The sequence below is a fragment of the Dermochelys coriacea genome, chromosome 11 (assembly GCF_009764565.3).
Source record: "Dermochelys coriacea isolate rDerCor1 chromosome 11, rDerCor1.pri.v4, whole genome shotgun sequence".
NCBI lineage: Eukaryota > Metazoa > Chordata > Testudines > Dermochelyidae > Dermochelys > Dermochelys coriacea.
The window spans coordinates 53,341,197-53,356,644 of NC_050078.2; the positions used below are offsets into that span (position 1 = coordinate 53,341,197).

At 39.2% G+C, this 15,448-nt stretch overlaps 1 protein-coding gene across 3 annotated transcripts in view; it reads right to left on the reverse strand.

Annotated features, from left to right (window-relative positions):
• Positions 1–15,448, reverse strand: part of HIBCH (3-hydroxyisobutyryl-CoA hydrolase) — a 100,727-nt gene that overhangs the window by 42,166 nt on the left and 43,113 nt on the right. For all 3 annotated transcript variants that reach the window (XR_006278058.1, XM_038421344.2, XM_043505470.1), the window contains exon 7: positions 6,240–6,318. Coding sequence is in view for 2 of the 3 variants with exons in the window: in XM_038421344.2 (XP_038277272.1) it covers positions 6,240–6,318 (79 nt within the window). In the remaining variant the exon portion in view is untranslated. The remainder of the gene's footprint in view (positions 1–6,239; positions 6,319–15,448) is intronic.

Consider the following 15,448-nt stretch of genomic DNA (forward strand, 5'->3'; position numbering starts at 1 on the left):
CTCCCGCTCCCCCTCCCCTCACTTGTTGATGTATAACATGGCCGTGGCAGTGTCCATGACCACTGCTACACAATGACTGTGCAACCGCTCCTGAAAGGCTTGACAAGCAAGATGTATCGCCATCAGCTCCCGTACATTGATATGGAGGGAGCACGGAGACAGGGCCCATAGGCCCTGAGTCTGGATGTCCCTGAGGTGGGCGCCCCATCCCAGGGCTGACATGTCTGTGATGAGGGACAAGGAAGGCTGAGGGGTGTGAAAGGGGACTCCTTTGCATGCCATCCTGGGATCTAGCCACCAGTGGAGAGAGGCCAGGACCCGCTCCAGAACGGTGACCACCAGGTTCAGGCTGTCTCAATCTGGATGATAGACTGATGCCAGACAGGCTTGTAACGGACGGAGTCGAAGTCTGGCATGCTTGGTCATATGTGCAGGAAGCTATGTGTCCTAGAAGACTCAAGCAAGTTCTTGCAGATGAGGTTGGGAAGCTTTGAAGGCTCCAGATAAGACTTGCTTTAGCTTGGAAATGAGCATCCGGCAAGAGGGCTCTAACCCGCATGGAGTCCAGGACTGCCACAATAAATTCTAGTCTCTCTGTGTTGGTTCCAGTGTCAACTTTGTCACATTGGGAAGGAGGCCTAATCGACAAAATGTGCCCGTGGCCAAGCGAAGGAGGGACTGCACCTGTTTGGTGTGCCCTCAGATAAGTCAATTGTCAAGATAAGGGTATTCCTCTACCCGCCGTCAGTGAAGGAAGGCCACCACGACTGCCATGAACTTGGTGAACACCCGGGGAGCCATAGAGAGGCCGAAGGAAAGGACCATGAACTGACAGTATTTGTGGTTGACCACAAAGCGGAGGAAGCGTCTGTACGCTGGATGGATCGCTATTTGGCAATACACGTCCTTCATGTCGAGCGCGGCATACCAGTCTCCAGAATCCAGGGAAGGTATAATGGTGCCCAAGGAGACTGTGGAACTTCAACTTCACCATGAACTTTGGGTCCGCGCAGGTCCACAGTGGGCCAAAGCCCACCCTTTGCTTTGGGGATTAAGAAGTAACAGGAGTAAAACCACCTGCCCCTTAGCTCCCTCAGAATCTCCACGATCGCCCCCATGGCGAAGAGCATCTGAAACTCCTGAATAAGGAGTTGCTTGTGAGAGGGGTCCCTGGTGGGGAGGGAGAAAATTGTAGAGAGTATCCCCTTTCCACTGTGCAAAGGACCCAAAGGTCCGTGGCTATGTGAGACCAAGCACGGTGGAAATGGGATAAACGATACAAGAAAGGTGGGGTAGGATCCTGAATGAGGTCTGGTACATGGTCTTCAGGTGTCACCTCAAAAAGGTTTGTTTAGAACCTGTCGAGGGCTTGGACGGGCCTTGGCCATGCCTGGACTGGTGGTTGGAGGGCTTCCTCCTCCCAATACTCCCCCGTCTCCTATAAAAATCCTGCCTCAACAAAGGAGGGGGATAGGAGTGTTGTGGGGGCTGCTGAGGTTTAAAGGGCTTCAGCTGGGTAGCTGGTGTGTGCATGCCCAATGACTACTACATTGTAGCACTTGAGTCTTTAAGGCTTTGCAGCCTGGAATCGGTCTTGTCTGAAAACAGGCCCTTTCCTTCAAAGGGGAGGTCCTGCAATGTTTGCTGAAGCTCTGGTGGCAAGCCGGAAGCTTGCAGCCGAGAGATACGCCTCATCGCAATCTCTGAAAATAAGATCCGCGTGGCAGAGTCCGCAGTGTCCAACGAGGCCGGCAATGAGGTCCGTGCCACCATTTTGCCCTCTTCCGCCAAAGCTCCAAACTCCTCTCTGGAGGTACTAACTCTTTGAACTTCAGCATGGAGTTCCAAGAGTTAAAATTGTATTGGCTTGGGAGTGCCTGCTGGTTAGCAATCCTGAGCTGAAGTACCCCCCCCAAGGAGTAAACCTTGTGCCCAAATAGATCAAGGCACTTGGCCTCTTCTGACTTGGGTGCCAGGGCTTGCTGGCTATGCCATTTCTTCTCATTCACTGAGGCCACCACCAGTGAACAGGGCTGTGGGTGCGTATAAAGACAGTCATAACCCTGAGAGGGGACAAAGCATTTCCACATCACTCCCTTAGCAGTCGGGGGAATGGATGCAAGGGAAATTGTAAAATACAGAAGGTCACCAAAGGTAGGTGGTTCCCCTCCCCCCGCCTTTTTTCCCCCCTACATTAACATAAGAATATTTTGGAGTGCTACAAAATGAGGCTGAGGCAGCAAGGGTTTGGAGAACAAGCTCACAAGACAGCAGTGGCTCCTGTCCTACAGGGCTGGGCCGAGCTCCCCACTCAAGGCATTGTGATCTGGTGCACAGGTTTGCAGTGCCACTCAAGTTTGGCACATCTGCCCCTCCATTTCCATTTATGGAGAAGCAGACAGGCCAAACGTGAATAGTGCTGTGACCATGAGTCCCAGACTGCAATGCTACTCTGTTTGAGGGCCTAATCAAATGTGTGGTGTTTGTGTGTGTGTGGTGGGGTTTGTTTTTTTTCCCAACCATTTCCAAGATTTCATGGACTTTATTCAAATTCACAATTTCTGTGACTTCATGGCAAAATTGTAGCCCTAGTGATAAATCTTACACTTCAGAGAATAGGCTTGATTATTCCCTTTTAATAAGAGTACAGTTTTTTCATCAGAGGCATAAATCATCTTGCAGCTTTAATGCTAGTGTTTTGAAAAGTCAAGCACTTCAAAGACGGTATATATTAAAACTTAATGTTGCCAGTGCAAGCTCAACACACTGGAATCTCAGTATGGCAGTAGTTCTTAAACTCAGGTCCTTGAAGCACTTATTGGTAGTCAATGAAAAGCTGACTTGTGACATGGTTCTTGCTCTCTCCTCATTTCCAACTGATCAATCTTATTAAAAGATGGATAAAAACACTATAAATATGTTCCCTCTATTACTTATGCATGTAAGCAATTGTTGCAGTAGTTACATGGGTGTCATAGAGCATCTATATTCCAGTGTAGTCCACACTTTAAAAAGATTTGAGAATTACTCCCGGGGGAATTCTGCGCTACTGTGCACGCACAAATTAATGAGCTGTGCATATTTTTAATTTTTTGTGTGGGGGGAAAAAACGTCTGCCAAAATATTGCTGCAGTTCTGCCTTTTGCCCACAAGAGGACACTGTTACTCTAGAACACAGCAACAGCTCCTGGCCAGCAAGGGAAGAGAGAGAGCCTACAGAGCCCTCTTTGCAGCGGGCCAGGTCAGCAGACAGCAAATATGGGAGACTGACAGCATGGAGCTGCTGCAGGGTTAAACAGGGGCTCATAAGGGCTAGTAGGGGAAGGCAGACTGGGGCAGAGGCTAAATGGGGCATAGGACCACAGGTGGGAGAGAGGTACAGGGCCACATGGCGATGGGGGAGGGGGTACAGGGACATCTAGGGACAGGGGAGTGACTGGGTGGGGGCACAGACATGAGGAGGGGTGCAGGGCCACATGGGAATGGGCAGGAGTGGGTGTCTGAGTAGGGGTGGAGGACACATGTGGACAGAGGGTTCAAGGACACATGAAGGTGCAGGAACACATTGGGACAGGGGCAGATGTGCCTGACTGAATGGGAGAGGCTAGGGATCAACAAGGTCTGCATGGGGGAAGCTCCCTAACAATCCCTCCTCACCCCTCCACCCCAAAAACCTGTTCCATACTTTTCCCACCCATACCCAACAACCCTCCAAGTCCACAACCAGGCTCCTTCCCAGCAATTTATTTCCCTCTCCCTCAGCTCCTCCGTTACCCCCCCGACTCCCTCAAACCTTTGCACTGCTTCTGAGAGGTGCAGGAAATACGGTTCTATATTGTAGTTTAAATGAATTATTACTCAGAGTTCTGTATTAGTATGCCTAGTAAGGAATCTATTTGTCAAAAAATATTTCCCGAATCTTTTTTATTGTCTGTATTGTTCGACGTACTTGCTGACAGGTATTTGGAAATAAAATGACCAAAAATAATTGAAACTGTGATTCTATTGTGTTGTGGTGTTTTGACAAATAAAATACAGAATTTTGCAGAATTTTAAAATATTGTGTGCAGAATTTAATTATTTTGGCACAGAATTCCCCCAGAGTAGGGAATGGAGTTTTATAGTCTACATTCTTAATACAAAGGAATATATTAAGGTTTCCATTTGAAAATAGAAGGAAGGATGAAACATTCTACAGAAGTGCAATCTGGTAGAAACACGACTGCCAGAACTTGGACTCAAACAAAATTGTAAATCTTTTTACTTGTTTGATTTCACAATTTTAATGTTACATTAATAGTAGGTTTTTATTTTTTGTCTTGCATTTAATTTCCTTGGTTGGAGAGGTTGGTTTAAAGAATTGCAATGAGGCAAAAAAAACTTTGCTCAAACTAAAACAAACAAACTTCAGGGAGAGACCAAACATGAAAAATCTCAATTCAAGAGAGCACTGTTCTAGAAAGTATCTGTAAACATGGGTTATGGCAAACTTTTCTGTACCTTAACCATACAGGACAGTACTAAGCCCCCTCTATAGTACCCCAGTCAAGATTATTGCAATAATTCTGCAAACCAGTTCAGATCTTCTCTATTAAGGGCACTATGGGATGCCACATTAATAAATAGCTACCCTTACAATGTCTATATATATTTTTTTTTAAAAAAAAGATCCTATTTATGAAAGGAAAAACTGCTAGAAATGTTTTATAAAAGGCTGTGCAAGGAGGTGAGATGGTGGGGAATTAAATGCAAGAAAAGGGTTGCAGTGGAAATTGCACATTTTTCATTTAAAGAAAACCCCTGCCCAATTAAAGTTCACAAAGAAATGAGATCTGTGCAACCCTTATTGGAAACAAGGCACTTAATTTCAAAGCACCAACTTTTCAGAAGAATAGGCAACTTATATCTGGGTAAATACTAAAGACAATTCAAATTACCAAGCTATTTTATGTGATTTTATTTTTAAAAGATTAAACATAACTTGTCCTTTAACAGTTGTTTTTTTGGCCATGCTTTTTATGAATGGTTTACAAAGGAGTAACAAATGATATAGACACAAATAGGAAGTATACACAACACATCAGTAGAAGGTTAATAAGCCACTATTTATAAGCAACCTGTTAGTCCACCAGATCAAACTATTAGTTGGTTAATAGTTTTTTAAATTGTTAAACAATCCATTATCTCTTTATAAATGGAACTTTATACAGTCTAATCATTTCATTATGAATTCTGCAATTGTCCTGGCAATAAGCAAAAATGGCTTATAATGCAATTATTGCCAGTGGAAAATATGAACTCTAATTTGTCTTTCCTTTACTCTGTAAGTTAAGTATCCTTAACTACCTTTTTGGAATCGATTGGAATTGAAGGCATTCAGCACCTTGAAGGATTGGGCCCTGATTAATTATTTCCTTCAGTTTGAGTAAGCTATTTATTAAAGTTTGTATTTTTCAGACTTTCCCTTGGTGTCACAGTATGCATGTAAACACTCCCAAATTCTTTCCACTGACTCTTTATTTTGACCATTACAAAACTGGTAGCATGTTTTCCATATTATGATTTTTAGTTGCCAATAAGGCACACAGGCTAATGGAATTTTTTTTTTAATTTAAAAAAAAAAAAAAGACAGAGTGAGTTCCAATTGAAATATTTACTTATCTTCACTGAATAAATACTTAACAAAACGAACTGGGACAAATTCAGACCTAATATAAGTGAGTGCAATTCAACTGATATAATGGAATTATACCTGCTTGCTCTAGGTCTGAATCTATCCCAATGACAGATTTAGGCACTGCAGTGAGGTTAAGCTCTCATTAGACCTGTGTTTCTAGGGTTGGTTTACAGAACATCATAAAAACCTCAGACCATTTAGCCCAGTTAATTTTTGTTTAGAACAGCAACAGAGAATGGAAATGCACTGGCACAATTAGATTGGGAGTCTTCTGTAGTTCCTGCTGCTATAGCCAATGCTATCAGTCCCTCACTTCCATTATCAAAAGTATTTTATCCCAATCTTTTATTTTGATCAATATAGAGAATAGGTGCTGGTTTGAGTATCATTACAACTAGTCTGTCTATTTAATAGAAAATACTTTTAATGTTACCTCCATTCCCTTTTAAAATTTTCTTCATGGGCTTCTTTACTTTCAATCAAGCACACCTTCTCTCAGTTATATGAACAAACTAATATCATTTGAAACACATTAAAAGAAGACATTGTATTCAATCTTTACCTATTGCTGTCTCTGGCATTGCAAAAAGTGTCTTCTCAGTAGCCACTCGAAAGTGTCCATGGACCGACAGACCAACACCCTACCAAGAGAAGTATTAAATACAGACACTGTAATGTTTAAAACCAACACATACAGATCCACCTAAAGTATATTTCTTACTAAACAATGTCATTGAACTACTTCTATTTGTATAAATACTATAACACTTAGTCTTATACACAGACTTTCAACATAGTATCCCAAAATAGTTGACAGCACAAACATTAGGCAAGCATCATAAGAAATTTGTGACTCAGGGAAAGTATTATTAGTTGATTAAGATGACTCATACAGAGGTTAAATGACTTGCCCAGCTTCGTGGCAGAATAGGTAGAAATAAAAGCCAGGAATGTAGACACTCGGGACTTGCCTAAATGCCACGGACTAAGGGTACAATCAGGGATGTAAATCTGCCCCAGACTAGCTTTTGTGGACCCTTCAGATCACACTGAGGAACTTTTAGTGCATGGTAGATCTACTCCGCTTTGAAAGAGGAGTAGATTAAAACTCACTAGGGAACTCTGAGTGGACAGTAGCAGGCTCTGCATGGACACTTAATGCACAGTGGGGTAGATCACACCTCAGCTTACTGTGATGTAAGTGTCCATTTAGACAAGCCCTCAGTCTTCTGCTTTTAAACCACTAAAATACAGTCCTGTTATGGAAAATAATATTTTTTAAATGACTTGCGAAGGAAAAAATGTTTGTCTCATTTGCTTCTGTATAGTGTCGAATGTGTATGTGTGTGTATATTTTAATCTCGGAAATCAGAAATGTAGGGTCTTTTTTTCTAGTTTTTCCATGGAGAACTAACTGGCAATTCAAACTCATATTTTCAGCATTTTTGTGAAGTCGTCAGCAATGGAGTGTTGAATTCTTAGAACTTTTCTCCCAAGTGTTTTTAAAAAGGTGTTTAAAATCATAACCAGAATTTTAAACAGTCTTAATGATCATCACTCCTCCTTACAATTTAGATTTCCCTCTCTTATACTTCTGATGTCAATAAGACAAGCTTTCTAGATACCCTTCAAGTTTTCCCATACAGACAAAAGCCTAATTTTAAAGTGTGATGGGGGTTTTTTTTTGTTTTGTTTTTGTTTTTTTTCAAAGGCACAAGCCCATTTTTTCTTTTCCTTTGCAGATCACTTTTAAATAATCCAACATTAAAATAAAACGAGAGAAGAATCTGAAGAGCAATGAGTGACTAATTTTAGCATAGGCAAAAGGCTAAAAGTGCTAAACTGACAACCAGCCTAGTTTTTTGTAGGATTACTTGCCTCCCAAATTAATTACTGCAATGCACTCTATAGGAGGTTACCCCTGAAGAAACTTCTGAATCTCCAACTAGTGCAGAAAACTAGCTGCATGCTTATTTAGGGAACACTCAATATGCTATCCAAAAGTCTTGCACCATCTCCATCTCTGCTTCTGAATGCAGTTCAGAGTGCTCTCTATGTCTACACTGCACTTAAAAACCCATGGGTGTCTCAGGCTTGTGGGCTTCAGGCTGCAGGGCTGTTGAATTGCAGTGTAGACTTCTGGGCTCAGGCTGCAGCCTGAGTTCTGAAACTCTCTCACCTTGCAGGTGGATCTATAAAGTCCTGTATAGTTAGTCCTGGCTACCTAGAAGGCTGCTTCTCTCCCTCTGCAGCATCAGAACAGCTGCATGCCAGAGTGCTATGCTTGAACAGCCCCAATATTCAAACATCTGGGACTGGAGGTAAAATGTTCTCAATGGAATATCCCTTTTATCTAGAACTCTGGTCCCTCCTATTAAATCCAAGAGAATGACCTTCAAAATACAATGCAAGGTTAATTTATTTGCTCAGATAGTTCCCTGATGATGGGTCTTTGAGGGGAACCAAACTTATTCTGGATAAGTCTACTAACTGTAACAGTGCCAGTACATTCTGGTTTTGGTTGTTATTTATTTTTTACAAACTGAAAACAATTTTCATACATCTTAGTTCTGCTTTCTCTCAAACTCTTGAACACTCCTCTTTTTTTAAATAAATAAATAAATAAAAATTATATGGGTCTCTAACAGGAAATTACTAAAACTGAGTGGTTGGAAAATTTCCTATGTCAGTTTCATTCTGCTACTTTCTGTCCACTGGATGCAAATTTCGATTTGCAAACATCTGTGTTAGTGTTTCCAAAACAAATTTTTTCCTGGAATTTCTAGTTTGCAAGAACTTTTTAGGGGAAAAAAATTATTTCATTCTGATTTGGAACAAAACCAAATTTTGAAATGCGGAAGTTTCTTGCAGATTTCATCACAAGTGTGTACAAGGAGAAAAAGACATCAAACAATTTAGGATTGGATATAAAGCTATGGGACTGTAAAGAGTACAGCTACATTCTGTAACATCCGTAATTCACATTATCTCATATTTAAGGTACAAAATGACAAACTAGTAGACAACGGCTCGATTGTTGGTTCAAGCATAATTTAAAGGATGAACATAAAATACTTTAACATTTCAGCTGGCTATGGTTTGTAGCACAACGTCATCAGAACTTCAGAGGGTTAGTGAGGATTAGCACTCCATTCCTCACACAGATCATTTGAGTTGAAGGAGGTTCTATCTTCCTCTTAGCATAGTGCAAGTGTTACACACCTGAGTCGTTCTGATTCTGGCCTAAGAAGGGAGTAGGGTACGTGTGTGCGTACACACATGCCCACCCATCACAGTATTTAGCATTTATATTATATTTTAGGATGACAGAGGGCGTCTTACATTTTTAAAGTGTGAAATTAGGTTTCACCATCCAGCGGCAATGGAGTGTCAGGCTGTGATCAGCAGTAAGGCTGGAAATTTTTATTTGAAAATGCAAATTTAGATTCTGCTGAAGCTAAAAGCATTCATCCAGGAAAGCTTCCTCATCATATGGAAGTGGGGCATGTGGTTCTCCCCCACCCCGCACAACCTCCAAGCCCTGTATGTTGTGATAACCACACATAAAAAGGAGAAGGCAGTCAGGCTATATAGATTATTTTTTTTTTTAAACAAAAACAAAAAATGAACCCTCATGTAACTGACTAATTAGGTGATCAGTATTTTATAGCCGAGTCCCTCTGATCAGCTGAGGTCAGAGAATGAATTAGTATAACAGAATAAATGTAGCTTTTGCACACATGGTTAATGGAACTGATTCCTGCCCTCCCTCCCCTCAAAATAAAGCAATATCCTGCAACACAGCAGTACTGCACCTGTCTTGTACACTCAGGACTTCTATTTCAAATTTGTTTAAAAATACTTAAGTGCAGAAAAATATAATATCAGTCTTGTACCATGAAGAAACAAAATTTCCCAATTCCAAAGCCAATGCTTTCTCTACCTGATTGTATAAGCTTACTCTAGAAGTCCTGAGAACTAGCTGAACTTTGTAAATTACATACAAGACTTCCTAAGAAATACCACCTTGTACAATTTTTGTGTAGTGAATGTCATTAATTTCCAGTATCAGTTTCCTGCCCCCGACCTCATGATGGCCGTAGAGCCTTAGGCTTCTCTATGGGAAGAAACTGTGTAAATGGTTATTGTTATATAGAGGGAAAAAATACAGCTACTCTCTCCATCAAGGGTTACACTGTAGCCTGGCCTGTATGATATTAGCAAGTCTGAGAACCTGTAACATCCAAGAGGAAGATGTTTACAAACTGAGCGTGAATTTAGCAGTGCAGCAGTTAGGAATACTAAGAATGGTGCTAACAATCAAAATGATAAAGATGCTGAATGACTGTTGATATTCACCATATCTGATTGTGTATAAAAAATGGCACTGAGTATCAAGTGGAGCAGATTCCTTAGCTGAATTAATACCCTTGTACATATTTAGTTTACAAGCATAAAATGTCTGTCTCACAACAAAACTGTAAAATACTATCATCTGTTTACTAAGCAATCAGAATCAAGATTTCAGGGGAAATTCAGTTTGTGAATGCATACCACATCAAGTGGAAGGAAAAAAGAGTTTTCAGGGATGCAGGGCTATAGAAAGAATGACTGCAGTAATGTAGCATAGCAAAGAGAAGCCTAATTCTAATCTCAACACACATTCATACCGGTGGATATGATTTTAACTGGTCAAATAAAAAAATCTGACAATAGAACTATTAAAATTCTCTGCACTGAGTGTGCCTTTCCGGGGGTTTTCCTCCAGCAATCAGAAAAATGTACTTAAATGATGCCATTCCAATCTTGAAAAGCTAGGCCCAAAGGCAATGTAGTGATAAACACGGACTGGACACGAAATAGTATAATCATTAAATACAGATGCATTAAAAGCAACACAGAACAATCTTTACCAGCTGACAGATTTTCAGAGGTGTTAGTGGTGAAAGCAAATGAGTGGAATTACTCCAAAAAGCTTCAGAATGCAGAGGTTTACAATTACATTAGATCAATAACTTTGTCAATGGCCTAGGAGCATTACCCAGGCTTTCAGACAATACTGAGTCTTACTTTAAGATATATCAAAACTAATTTGTCCGCATAAAATGCAGAACAATTAATCATTCATAATGTTATGGACCAGCTCACAGAGCATAACTCAGTTTTATCTGCAGTTACGAAAAGACTGGATGGATTGGTTTGCAAGATCAATACGGCATAATAAAGTAAACTGAGCTAAGACTACCATGTGCGGAATGACCAGACAAACTCAGTCTATTCAAAGCTCAAAACACTTATTGAAACAAGCAATTCCTGCTAGTTTGGCAAGAGCCTTCGTATAAACTTGGGACACAAATTTTACATTTAAAAAGAAAGCGACTATAAAGGAGGTCTGTGGGGTGTCCTAAGGACTTAATTACACTAGTTATGATTTATAGCTGCTGGGATTTAATTGTTGTAGATATGTTGCTGAGACATACCTGATCAAGTCAGTATACACTATTTACGATAATATTGAGAGTGGACTGATTTTAAACCAGTGATATAAATCACCAATTTTAATCACGATTTACATCAAGCAAGAAACCTTGATTTAAATTGATTTAAATTTGTACTTTTTACTGATTTTTTTTTTAAAGTTCATTCTCGTAGGTGGTACAGACATATGTACATATGTATCCTTCTAGTTAGCAAAAAAGTGCCAAATTTAGAGCAAAGGCTATAAATAGTTGCAAATCAGCATATTTTAAATGGATACCACCAATGAGAATGACTTTTTTGAAAAATCAGTAAAAAGTACAACTGCAAAACAAGATTAAAATCAATTTAAATCAAGGTTTCCTGCTTGTTGATTTAAATCATGATTATATACCTTAATGCACAAAAACAGGATTTTAACTTTGTATTAAGTAAGACTACCTTAAATACAGTGGATACATAAGAGTCTATCAAAACATGTTTTAAATATAAAATTAAGGAAGTATTATCCATAGTTAATTGAACTGATTGTTTCTGCTCACCCTGTTCTTCAAGATTTTTAGAACCAGTGAATCTCATCCTCACACCTAGTTTTTATTCTTAAACTGGAAGAGGAAAACAAACTTTCCTGCTTTTTCAACTCCCAATCAATGTCTTAACCTTGAATGAACTGGTCACTGAACTGAACAAGCTAACTAAACTGAAATGAAGAAAATATTCTCTTTTAACCTGCAGAAGATGCTACTGCTGTGAAAAGCTGGTTAGCACTTCAGCAAACTCTGGTTCCAGATGCTTAGCAAGTGATGTCCACCAGTTTGGTTGTTTGACTTCCTTTAAAACTTGGCAGCAAACACTTATGGCTTAATATTATTTTTTTTATTTAATTAAAATTATTTTAATAGATTATAAGTAGCTTAGAATGTCACATAGGTTTTTAATTTTAAATGTTTATTTTTAAAAATAAACCTGTACTTAATTTAAAAGCCAAGAAGTCCAATTTAAATAAAGTTTTTTTAAATCAATTTTTTTATCTATGCTGCTGATGATGATCCACTTTTCAGTTTTAAATGTTTTCTTTCTTCAAACCCTGTTTCTAACTTCAAAAGACAAAGTTTGTGCTATGCCTGATACTGGCATTTTTTGGACACACTCTGATTCTTTGTGCTCCAGTTCATTACCAAAGCCATTCAAATCCAAGTATCTCATTTTATTTTTTACTGCTTGCTTGTATTGTGTTTTATCTATGGCCAAAATCCAAGCCCTACTTAGCAAAATCCCAGTATTTGAATCTTCTTATCTGATGAACTACCAGCCTGGCTTTTTATGTGTAGATTCTCTTCCAATATAGTCCTAGTTATTTAAACAAATTTGGTCCCACCAAACCCACTGTAATCAGTTAGATCGGATTGAGCACAATCTATAACTATAATGTATAATTTAATTGTAATATATTATTCATGTATCAGATATAATGTGTATATTAATTTAACTTTAATCTAATTTATAGCTACAACTATATATAATAGTTTAAAACTGAATTAGAAATCCATTGCTATAGTGAAGCTATAACTATATATAATAGTTTTAAAACTGAATTAGAAATCCATTGCTATAGTGAAGCAGCTGGCAATATATGTATTGCCTTAACACAAAACTTTGCAGTATTTTTATGTTTTAGTAATAGACTGACAAGATTGACATTTGATTATTCAATTAGAATTATTCTTCAATTTCTTATTTTTAGTAGTAAGGGTAAGAGATTTTTTTCTTGCTGCAGCTTCAATGTTGTGTGTCACTTTCTACCTTTTATCTTCACCAAGCCTACAAAGCTTCATGGCATCAGCATTCAGATATTTCTTTTATCAAAGATTCTTCCAAGACACTGGGGGAAACAGAAGCTTTGAGACTTCCACTGCCACAGAAAGTAGACCCTATATGTCATGAAAAGACTTAGATCTGGTCTGAAAAAACTTTTTTTTGTGTGTTTATACACTAACTGGTGACACTGATCTAGGGTAGCCAGATAGCAAGTGTGAAAAATCAGGACGGGGGTGGAAGGTAATATGAAACTATATAAGAAAAAGACCCAAAAATCGGGACTGTCCCTATAAAATTGGGACATCTGGTCACCCTACACAGATGTCAAATGCTAAATTCACCCATTCTTTTTTCTCTATGCTTACCCAACACTCCCAACATACTGACAATATAAGGGATCAATAGTAGGGCAAATTTCTTCTTCATCTCTATACAGGGCTACTCTTCAGCTAATGTTGATTTTAAATGAAACATTTGTAGACTTAAAATATTTGTCTGTGTTTTAACAATGGTAATGAAATAGTGTATGAGTAGTGCTCTGCTGATTTCTGATTTAAAAAGTCTGGATTCATTCAGTTTGTTTACAGGGTTTCCTGCAGCATCTGATGCTACGAAAGTTCCAGTAAACACCAGCAAATCAGTTTCCTCCAAACTGCTCCCTAGTGGCCATAGAAATAGTTTAGAAGTCTATAAGATGGCAGCTGGACAGCTATTAAAACCCAAAGAGATACCAAGGATCAGGAGAAAAAGTAAACTCAAATCCTTTGGGTGGTTAGCTCCAGCATTGAGATCCTCTGAGCCCTACCCCCATACCTAGCATTCCTGTAGGCACCATGTCTGTACATCTTTCCACCTCAACCCCTGTGAAACAAATGCAAGCACAGAGCTAGAGGCCCCAAGGCAGCAAGGTACAGCAACACGTATTTAACTTTAAGCTTGTGAATCATCCCATTAAAGTTAACAAAAATATGCACATGCTTAAAGTTAAGCATGTGACTAGGTATCTTGCTGCATTGGGGCCGCAGTTACTTGGTGAACAAGGAATTAATTGAGGGGTTTGTGTTCCTTTTATTTTTTTAAAGGAAAAAAAATGGGGAGGGGTCAGATAAGCAAGGAACATTGAGAACAAGAACAAGGGAATAATGCTGGGAACAAGATAAATCAAGATACAGGTGTGGATAGGGGGGTCACAGGGACACAGAAAGGCGGCAGGCAAGCAGGGGATTCCATCCCTTCAGACGGTATCACTTTCCTCCTTAAAAACTGAGGAGATCCTGAGCTAAAAGGGAAGTAGAGGGAGAGAGAGTCTGATAAGCAAATGAAAGGTAGAGATCATTCATCGGGGTTTAGGCATAGATTCAATTAGAGAGAAAGAGGCAAAGGTGTTTAGCAAGGAAGATGGTGGAGTTAAGGAAGGAGGAACAAATGTATAAAAGAAGAAGTGTGCAAGATCTCTGGACTGCCTCCAATGGTGCACAACAGCGCAGGAGTACTGCAGCTTCATACGATAAGCAAAAACCAAAACAAACTTTTCAGTACACCAAAGTTTAACTTTAAAAAAAAAAAAAAAGGCAAACTACAGCATGAGATGTGCACTCTACTCACAAAGCAGACGCTGACTTGCAATGTTACTGTGGCCTCTTTGTGTAGCAATAACCCCAGGACTGAAATGGAAATAATGTTTCTCACATATTGGAATCCTAATATTTGAAGTGTTACATCATGTTAAAATAAACAGATATTTGTATCAGAGAAACAAGGTGAGTGAGGCAATATCTTTTATTGGACTTACTGTTGGTGAGAGAGAGAGAGAACCTTACAGAGAGCTCTTTTTCAGGTCTGGTATTTGTGTCATCAGTGTTGAAGAAAGCTTTTTTTTTTTTTTCCTTCCTCATCTAAGTGGAAAATGGTGCTAACAATTCTTTCATATTGTGCACTAGTGAAGTCAGTAATTTTGTTGTTTTTAACCCACCAAGTACCATGTAGTAATCAGGTCATATTTTTTTAACGAAGTGAGTCGTCATGAGTTCTTCCTGAAAGTATTTTATATGCTAGTATAAATCCTAGAACACTCAATAGCTTAAAAAAAAAAAAAAGTCAAGAGCTGCTGATATTATAGTCAGAGATTAGCTACAGAATGAACTGTACCATTTGTCTCTAGGATCATGAGCAGGAGCTTAGCAGTCACGCCAACATGCCAGATGGTAAATATAGTGCAAGATCAGCAAACTGAATCTTTTTTTAGTATTGCTTCTACATTGCTTTCAATATTCTATATTACTAGTACTACTCAGTACACAAGTTGATCTCCGATGGACTTATGACTCATATAGGAGATGAGTATCTGCAAACTATTCTGCATAGTTCACAATAATAAATACCTTCAGTTATGAATGCATTAATGCAGTAGATTAGGCAAGAAGCTTCTATTTTGTATGTGTGCACATGTATTTGTGGAAGGAAGGAGAGGGAGCG